This window comes from Mizuhopecten yessoensis, unplaced genomic scaffold, assembly GCF_002113885.1.
Source record: "Mizuhopecten yessoensis strain PY_sf001 unplaced genomic scaffold, ASM211388v2 scaffold11015, whole genome shotgun sequence".
In the NCBI taxonomy this organism is placed as follows: domain Eukaryota; kingdom Metazoa; phylum Mollusca; class Bivalvia; order Pectinida; family Pectinidae; genus Mizuhopecten; species Mizuhopecten yessoensis.
Genome location: NW_018408836.1, coordinates 696,125 through 706,498, shown reverse-complemented (window position 1 = coordinate 706,498; position 10,374 = coordinate 696,125). Strand labels below are relative to the sequence as shown.

The 10,374-nt window shown below is 33.5% G+C and overlaps 2 protein-coding genes across 2 annotated transcripts in view; both read left to right on the top strand.

Moving 5' to 3' along the window:
* The first annotated feature begins 5,880 nt into the window (after positions 1-5,880).
* LOC110464623 (aminopyrimidine aminohydrolase-like) lies at positions 5,881-10,361 on the top strand. The gene is made up of 6 exons (XM_021519949.1): positions 5,881-5,893; positions 6,195-6,223; positions 6,451-6,562; positions 6,914-7,040; positions 8,314-8,497; positions 9,438-10,361. Exons 2-6 carry the CDS (start codon positions 6,206-6,208, stop codon positions 9,618-9,620), a joined length of 624 nt encoding a protein of 207 aa, XP_021375624.1. The 5' UTR covers positions 5,881-5,893; positions 6,195-6,205; the 3' UTR covers positions 9,621-10,361.
* The window catches only part of LOC110464612, a 21,712-nt gene continuing 21,157 nt past the window's right edge, over positions 9,820-10,374 (top strand). The window contains exon 1 of the mRNA XM_021519925.1: positions 9,820-9,825. Coding sequence (XP_021375600.1) covers positions 9,820-9,825 — 6 coding nt within the window. The remainder of the gene's footprint in view (positions 9,826-10,374) is intronic.

Below are 10,374 nucleotides of genomic sequence, written 5' to 3'. Positions count from 1 at the left end.
GTAACTCTCTACTCGGTCTCAGTGTCATAACAGGAATACGAAAGAATGGGTTTTTATTTCCAGTTGTAGATTCTGATGATGCAAAGCCAGTTTCTTTGCTATTAAATGTTTATCCTATGATACCTTTTATTCAGCAATGACCAATATAACTACTGGCGGTAAATACAAATCAAATTATCTCTGTTTTACAATTCTAACTCTGCTCAAGCTTAATATATTAAATATGAACTTGCAAGCTTCTGTCATTTATATATTGTTTTCACCAAAACAAAAACGCGATGGCCAGGTTGCTAAGGCGTCTGACCATCTACGATCACTAGCCCTCCATCACTGGGCCGTGGATTCGAGGACTACTTTGGGCAGTCGCCAGGTACTAGCCGCGGATCGTTGGTTTTTGTCGGGTACCCCGGATGTACTCCACAATTAAACCCTGCCACGTCATTAAAATGACTATAGCTGTTAATATGACATAAAACACAAAAACCAAACCTTTCGTCGCATAACAGCAGTTAACTTGCTCGTGTTATTTTTTGTGATATGTAACTTGTGTAATATCATGATTAAATTCAGCTACATTTGTATTTACACAAACAGGATATTCAATTGAAACATCATCACCAGGACAATAACCTTTCCCAATGAAATTATAATTTCATAAATGAGGCCATAAAATGTGTCCATATTCTCCTATCAACCTGCATCTTTTGAAAGCATTTATTTTTCGTTTCAGTCAAAATATAAAAATACATCACTTTTTAAATTATATCAAAAGGACCATTACCATCCTTTTTATTAGTTAACTGCCTTAACGTTTTATTTGTATGACGTCTGTTTCACAGGAAGTGTTTTCCTTCTGTTATGGTTACAAGAAAATTAAAATTAGATATGCTATTCCTAGTAAAACAAATTCTCAAAAGACATTCTATAAATGACTTACGGGTACAGCTCAACCCCAAAAAGAATGACAAAAACTATAAGTGTTAGGTAAACTGAAAGTAGTGTGTCTTTTGTTATGGTTAAAGGTTACAGCACAACCGCGAATAGAATTACGAAGACTATAAATACAATGAGAAACTTAAAACATTGTGTTTTCTTATATGAGACACTTACCTACAAGACGGATTCTGAACAATATTAGCGTAAGTATAATTGAAAAACAATGTTAAAAGAATTAATTACTAACATACAAGTTTTAAGCATGATTTTGTTCGTTTTGCATAGAGGGTAATTGAGGGATATTTCTGTCGGTAATATTTAAAAATATGATTAAAAATTCGCGTTAGGAGGATTATAGTATGATCTTATCGGTAGATAAATATATTTATATGACAGGTAATTATATTTTCTTTGATGATACATACGTAAAATACAAGAAAGTACTGAGGTATGATACATAATTCATGTTTGATAAAATACAATGTAACGGTAAACACACTTAATGAAAGATTTAAAATAAATTCACAAAAACATGTTTTGTTGAAAAAGCATTGTCACGTTGCCATTTTCGCAGGAATAACCTCGGTTTATGCACATATTACACCTACATAACTGTTGAGACGGGAAAACCAATATACGGGCGAGACATTGCCTTTAAACGTTTAAATCATGGTATTCTAAAATGCCCATACTGTATCTTTTTTCATGACGGATGATCTAAGCGATTCTTTCTTTTGATCATATCACCGGTCATTTTCCGCAGCTCAAAAATTGTATAGGTGCCATCACCCACTGTGAACCAAACTCAAACAACTCTCGGCTATACAAAATATCTTCCATTAAGCGAGTTTAGCATCAGTTACCTCTGTATTCCTGTTTATATCCGTTTTTCGGACATCATAGCCTGCCGCCTTACTTATATCAATGATGATTAAACACTGAATATTGACCTTTGTCCCCCTTGTCAACAGGCACGAACTGTATCAGACGCTATTAAGGACAGCTACATGTATCTAGAACGGTGATACGGACCTTTACACCGGTCAGGCCCAAATACGTTATGCATATACCTCTCTACATGGTATGGGTTATCTTTCCAGTTGATGGTATATATGATGTACAGGGAGTTTCTTCCTATTAAATTTTGATCCTATGATGCCTCCTTTTCAGCAATGACCGATACATATACAAAGGCTGTATAACCATTCGCTGTTCATAGATATCAAATGCCCACAGCTTCCCCATTCCTATTCGACTCAAGCCTTTGTAATCTTACTTTCATTATCAGTATCAGGATACTTATATATATATCCATATATTGTTTTGCCAACATTAGTGCCACGGTTGCCGATCAGCTAAGGCGTCTGACCATCTAAAATCCTTAGCTCTCCAGCACTGGGTGGTTGGCTCAAGATCAACCATACCTTTTCCCCCACATAACAGAAGTGAGTTTGTTCGTGTGAATTCTTTGTGATACATAAATATTATGTAACTGGTGTCATATACTAATTTAATTAAGCTTTTTACACAAACAGAAGAATCAATTGCAATATCATCATCTGGACATAAAACCATATGACATCATAGTTGCAATATGAAATCATTATATCCAGTTAGTATGAAAGTTTTGGATTCGTTTCCATTTGATACTAATTTGAAAGGTAATCTTATATCACTCAGAGAAACGGCATATCTCCCAATGAATTTATGATGGGGACCACAAAATGTGTCCATATTTTTCATTTACTTATATCTTTTGAATTTATTTTTATTCCAGTCAAATATCACAGAACCAACAACTGTATTGATGATATTAACAGGTCCATTTTCCTCTTAATTTAGGAATTATCTGTCTTGATTTTTTATTTGTATGACGTCTGTTTGACAGCAAATATTTTCCTTCTGTATTGGTAACACGGAAATTAAAAATAGATATGATATTCCTAGTACGTAAAGCCATTTTACATTTCTCAAAAGACATTCTATTAATAACGTTACGGTACAGCACAACCATGTTACGTGTATTTTCTTATATGCGACACTTAGTTATAAGATGGTTTCTGAGCAATATTGGCATAAGTATTATAGAAAAAGCAATGTTTAGAGAATGAGCAAACAAACTGAACGTCTGATTTTATCGTCTTGCATCAAAATTGATTGTATGTTGTATGTCAGTGGTTAAATACTTAAAATAAATCGTGTCAACAGGATTTTAGCTGTTATGCTAAAAGAATGATAAATATATATTAGGTCATTGTATCTTTTGCTATGACAAATAAGTACAATAAAAGTAAATACTTGGATATAATATATCGTTTGTGTATCTTATAGTACAATGTTAAGGTTAATCCATAATTATAATAAAACATAACGAAAAAAAAATGTATTGTTGGAAAATAATTTTCACGTCGCCAGTGTTCGGTGTATGCCAATAGTATATAGTATACATATGTATATATTCTTTGAAATGGGAGATTCCATATTAGTGCGAGACGCTAATTGTACCTTTAATTCTTTTTATAGCTCAATATGGTGCTTTGACATACGAGGAGTCGCACAAAGAATGTATCGTTTTTCAGATATATCTTTGATTGAAAAATATCCCCTACCCTGTTTGCATTAGCATGAGTGTTAAAGAAAATCTATATTTAACTATTACCTCTTTTATTGCGCTGTCTTTATATTTGCAGTTAATTATGTTCAATTATCAACATGTACATTATGTATGTTTGAATCCATTGACGAGAACGTTATTTGCTTTGTATAACACAGGTGGCCTTATTATATTGCGCATTGATACACTGCAGACGCTACTCAACTAACACGACCAACTGCCATTCAAAATATAAACATGATATCTAATGATTGTAATTTTGAGTGCAGAACTTATCTCTTTTCAATGACAGGACATCGAAGCGAACATTCTCCGCAGCACAAAAAAAAAACACGTTCCAACGTATTGGCTGTTTTTGTCCAAGGGAAAGAAAAAGTACCAACTTAGAAACTTGTGCCCCTATCCACTTAGGTTTCGTCATCTTCTTCAAACCAAACACAAACACTCTGTCGGTTAAACATGTACCAAATCTCCTCCAGTAATCGAGTGTAACATCATTTACCTCTGGTTTCCAGTATAAATCTGTTTTCCATGGATGTAATTGCAACTAAGGTGTGCAGCCAATCTAACTCATATGCCGCATGTGAACAAAATGGCGATCCGCCTTACCTAACACAGACATAAAAAATGTTGCTTGTTTACCGTCTGCCGCGAATTTGTCTGCAGGTTATTGTTATTAAGCTGATTTAAATGAACATTTGGACATAAAATATTATATATTTTTTATTTTGGGAATAAAGTACTTTTATTTTAAAAACCAATGTATTTCACATACCATTTGTACTATTCCCAAAATTAATTTTTGAAAATGGAACTTTATTATTATGTTGTTGTTGTTGATCTCCAACGAACGTTTCAAAGTTTCCCGCGAAAACACACACTGTTATTTTCCGAGTTGCACCGTGCATGAACGTAGCAAAAATATTTGCATCTTTATATTATTCGGACTTAACTCGATACATTAAAAGCATTTGAAAATTAAGATATAAGAAATGGAATATATTTTTCAATATTTATGAGGTCATAATAACATTTGGTATCGGACATTTTTACCGTGTATCGTTTTAGCTTATATGGATTTCTAGAACTATTATATAATGGATTTTTGCTTAATGTTTATTTTAGTTAAAATAGTTTTGCATTTGAAACAATGCAATTAATATACTTCTTATACGTACTGTTTTATACTTCCTACATACACCCGAGTTGTTCTTCTGGCCATATCTTTATGTATGAGAGATTGTGTATGGTATTAAACGGTGCCGTTTTTTACATTGATTCTCCGTCTTGATCATTGTTTCTTTTATCACATGCTCATCCACTTTATCACAATTCTGTTCACATTTGCATGTATCAACAAACACTGTATGCTACGCTTCATACATGTAGTATGCCTAGTCGGTGAAATAGTGTACTTTGTATACAAATATAAAACAAATTTAGATAAATCTTTTTTAATCGAGCTTGTTAAATGGTCCAATGTGTTACATTATCTTATCTCTTGGATCAATACACCACATACGTATATCCAGCTGTATCGGTTATTGTAATTATCAATGCTTACTGTCACAATTCATGTAAATAATACTAAGTTTGACGACGTGTAATGAAGCTAAGCAAAATGTATATAAAAATTTTTTGTTATCTGAATTAAAGTCGTTTTTATTTCAAAAGTAATTAAGTTTTATGTAATTTTCTGCTGCGGCACAATAAATGACATCTAGTATTTTTATGAATAACCATAATGACGATTGAAATTAATAAAAGAAGGAGAAAAAAGCTGATATATGACAATATATATAGTTTGGTTTAACTTTAGAGTAACTAGAAAAATATAACTCCGTTATTTGATCTGCAGGATATCTTCACCTTCCTTTTTATAAACAAAATATTCAATTTCATACAACACACCAAGCAATTCATACAATTGAAAATAAAGATTTTTATCTCAAAACGCATGCTATTTAATATGCAAACGAATTCAAATACAGATATACTTCGATTAATGTTACTCTAAAGAAATGAGTTTTTTCAGGGAAAAGCTTTCACAAGAACATTGTTAACAATGTTACAATTAAACAGGTGTACAAATAGCTAGTCCTATGCATTTATGAGTAAGAATAAATACCTCATAGCGGGGCAATTTCAGTTTCTGTGTCAGATTTTTTTACGAAAGTTTTTTTTCTTGAAGACTGTCTAGTAAAGCAATCATTCGGTCTTTTAGAAAATACAACTTCAACTGAAGTTAGATACCTAAATTAACATTACAATTACATTTGTAGATAATTTCTTGAATATCTGCTAAAAGTCGTTGAATTTAGGAAAACAATGAGTTTGGCGACGGTGAGTATTATCCGAAAAAGAAAGTATTTCAAGTCGATTTTAAGAACATTAAAATTGTCGGTGTTACGTTGCAATTACTTTTGATATTTATCATTTGTTTGTCATTTTTTCGCAAACATATTATTAGAATAATCTTTAAAAACTTATTGCAGTGTCCACCTATGACTAAGCAAAGACACTTGTCAGTGGACAAATAATTGAAAATCGTGTATCTACTTATGTACAGTTGCGAGTATATGCCATCTAACCAAACATAAAACAAAATATTAAAATTCCATTTTTTCATTTAACAACACGTCAGACCTTATCAGCATGACATCAAACGATAGGGTAAGTAAAAACAAAGCATTTTACTTTGTTATTTATTCTTACATTGGACAACAGTAAACGAATTAAGAGATCAATTTTAGTATAACGGAAAAAAATGATATTAAGTACCACTTTTAACCACCATAAATATACTGTTTTTGTTAACTAGTATATTGGAGAAGGTTGTCGAAATCCTATTTCACAATTAACTGGTTGAACGTGAACATGTGTTTTTCATCTTGTTATAGGGAAGCAATTTCGACTTCCTTTGGAATGGATCAGAGAAACAATGGAAACAAGCTCTGTCAACGCCATTTGTCCAAGGTGTTAAGGATGGATCACTCGATGCGATTGAGTTTGGTATTATTTCTTTCATTTCCATATTGCTTATATATCACTATGTAAAATGCAAAAAGATACAATCCAAGTACTGAATCATATGCCTGTTTTGTGTTTATAAATTGAAAACGTATTTGTTTTCTTTAATTTTGCGGTTAATAGAAATGATCCAATTGTCACAAACGCTCTTATGATGTTACAGGACGATATATACAGACATCACAATTAATTTAAGATGATTAATCAACAGTCATTCTATTACAAACAGAAAATTTATCTGTGAGTCTTCAACCTCAATTTTCTAAGCTCAGTAAAGATAATCAAATTAGCACTACAAATAATATTTTTTTATTGTAAATTATATGTTATCAGTTCGGTATGTTGTCCAAGACTCTATATACCTACAAAAGATGTATGAAGTCATCAAGAAGGCAGCAAGCAAAGCAGAGGAAGGAGCAATGAAAGATTTTCTCAAACTCGTGACCACTAAGTTCAAGGGGTAAGATACCAACTGAATGCATAGACAAGAAGTGCTTTCGTTTACTTTATGGGTTAAACATTCAACTGATGTTGTTGTCAGAAGCAGTTGCCTGAACCAATAAATGGGCAAAACGCTAGGAACTCATTGTAAAGATCACAAGGACGCTATTAAAGTATTTCTAAATAAATAAACAACCAACCAATCAACCAACACCAGGGTAGGGTATATATTGACATATGTTTAAAATGTTAATATTCTGATAACACGGATCACAAAACCTTTGTATTTACACCAATCAACTTGTCAGCGGTTTTGATACTGTTTTCCTCGGTCTATTTTATAAAAATAAACCTTTTACATTGATGTTGTGATGAATAAGTGTCATCAGTGATACCAAAACCAATCTGTTGAAGTTGCAATACTTTTGGAGAAATAGCGGATATCTAGCAGTGTTTTCAGAAATACCAAATATATTTCACTAGTGTGGCTAATGTTTTGATATTTTTCACGAATGCTCCACACTGTAAGCTATTCTATTTATGACATTTGTTTTCATAAAAACCTACCCTGAAAACCGACGCAACACATCAAGCTAACAAAGACTTGATCTGAATCCTTTTATCTCTAGCATATCTAAACAACCCTATGCGACAAAATATAGTTCTATGTACAGGAATGTTAAATTATTTAAAAAGTCATAATGGAATTCCTTTAATAAATTATTTCAATAAAGTAGATATTTAAGTTCATATTTTTGATAAAGTATAGCAAATTACATCACAAATGTAAGTATATAATGAAAGTCTCGTCATATCAACTCAGATCACTAAGCGTTGTTGATAAGCGTCGAATCTAAAATGGCGGGGAGTGGAGTTGTTGTATCAAAACGACCTCTGCAAGTTATATTTAATTGCTGTCACTGTTGGAGAATACCCCGATTTGTTTACAATTTCTGCCGATTGCCTGGCCTAACTGGAGACATGGAGACGCTAACATGTGCTTCATTGATTTGAGTTTCCCACAACAGTTGGAATTGTTTGCTGCTTGCTTTCATGACAATGAAAGTTGACTATGAAATTAACCGTTGTGCCTTCCCCAGTTGTGTTTCACTTGTGAAAACATATCATTTTCATAATTTTCACTCAGGGAAAAAATATCATTTTATAAAATGATTAATAATCAATATTTCACTGGTAAAAATATAATGCAATAATCTTATGTTCAAACGTTTTGTTCAGATTTTAATTCTAGTCATTGTCGTCCTCCAAACATGCACGCTGTTAAATTGCAGGCATTACGAAGCTGCATTCAACAGATTGCACATCAATAATTCTTCTGCAATCAAGCTAGACAGTGCATGCCAGGCCTACATAGACTTTGTAGAAAATGCAGCCCAAAACATGGATACAATCTATTTCCTTGTGTCAATGAGCCCATGTCTAAAGCTGTGGGCCTGGCTGGGAACCCAAATTGGGGTATGTATGACGATAATGGGTATCTATGCATTGAGGCCATTGCCGTTAGAGTTGTCCCCCTTTACATAAACGAAACTCGCCTTGAAAAATTACATGTATAAGTAGTATTTTGAAAATAATTCAGTTTCGGAAATAGCGAGGCCGATACTTCATGTACATGTACCAACAGAAACCCCGATGGGATGTGGGGTCAGAATCACGACACATTATATTCTTCCAACGACATACACACGAAAGTTCTTTCATATTTCATATCCGTGCATAGTAAATGAAACAAAAAACGTGACGAGTCGTATACACTTCCAATCATGATAAACACCGCTTTTCACAACAAATTCGCGCAAGCGGGATGAAACAGTCGTGGGAAAATGTTCACGTGAGGTTCTCGAATAATGTTGCGTTTTTAGGACATATCACTAGATTACTTCCTAACCATTGATAGTTACATAATAATAATAATATACAGCATTTATATAGCGCCCTATATAATTTGTAAAATTACTCTAAAGCGCTTTACAACATACGGATAATAGTAATGGTTATAATTGTGAGAACAAAAAAAACAAAGGCTTACAATCACTTATATACATTTAAGCAAACAATGTGCACATGTCGTCTTTTCAAGGATTCTAAAATGCAGACGTGAAGAGGTTTTGATGTCCCTCTTGAACTTGGCCAGGGCATTTTACTTTCTAATAGCAGATGGTAAACTATTCCACGACGTAGCCGAAACCCTCCCAAAGCATATGTTTCATTAGGTCACAGTACGAGATTTTGGGACACACAACAAAGATTCTGACTCCAACCGCAGTGATCGTAACTGCTGATACAGGGTAACAAGCTCCTGTAAAATTCACTCCGCAGCATTGCCTGACATCATACGTNGTATATCGAGACTAAACATATTCAAAATCATGTGTATAATATTGTACTATTGCAGACAAATCATGGAGCATACAACCAATGGGTCGCGAGCAACTTTGTCAGCGGAAGTACTCTGGCGGGTATAATAGAATTCATTGACAAGGAAGGGGAAAAGTTCGATCGCACCAAAGCCATGGAGGTTTTCAAAACAGGCATGGAGCATGAAATCAATTTCTTCAATTCAGTTGGAAAGCAGTGATATTCCTTGGAACTGATTCCCTTTATATCTCAGAGTGATCGCTGTTTTAGGTTCTCTGAAGTTTTAACTGTTTTAAAGTTGCACATATATCGACTGTTTACTTTGCCTTAGTGACTGGTGATTTGTCCATATTTACTTTTGTTTTATATTTTAAACGCTTTCGTGGTTATTCTCTTCTTTTCTTAATGGATCTGCGTTGATGAACGTAAGACACACACACGAGTGATTTTACCTAATAAGTCTAGTACACGTAAGGAACTTGCATGGAAAAATATGAATTCGATTGCACCACACAGCTGTTTTGTACCTCTAGTAGTCATCATTGATGCCAGTATTCGCAAAAGGTGGACAATTCAATGGTCTTATCAAAAGTTGAAACAGAAGAGGAGGTGTGAAGATATGAACTTAAACCCCTAACGTACACAAATTACAAAAGTTGAAGAAGTGTATACATTTTGATCCATGCATTCCTAAAAAGATATAAGTTTGGTTATCGCAAAAACGGGTTACCGCGGTAGAGTCCGCCAGCAGAGTACAATGCCTTGTGTCTCGAATGAAGAACGTACGACCGATTCAGTTTAAGACGACTTTCATTCTTTACATTTTCTATACGCTTGTGTTTATACATTAAAAAATCTTGTGATGTACGTGATGAGGTATTTCATTCTGGAACCGTAATTTGTAAGTTTAGTTTTTAAATTTTTATTTAAAGTTCTTGCAGACACTAGGGTCATATGGAGACAGGGAGCCGGGG

What these genes read in the sequence shown, in the direction of transcription:
- LOC110464623 (XM_021519949.1), top strand. An exon ending in GTGACCACTAAGTTCAAGGG is followed by an intron (nt 7,041 to 8,313) that starts GTAAGATACCAA and finishes GTTAAATTGCAG; the next exon opens with GCATTACGAAGCTGCATTCA. An exon ending in GGCTGGGAACCCAAATTGGG is followed by an intron (nt 8,498 to 9,437) that starts GTATGTATGACG and finishes GTACTATTGCAG; the next exon opens with ACAAATCATGGAGCATACAA.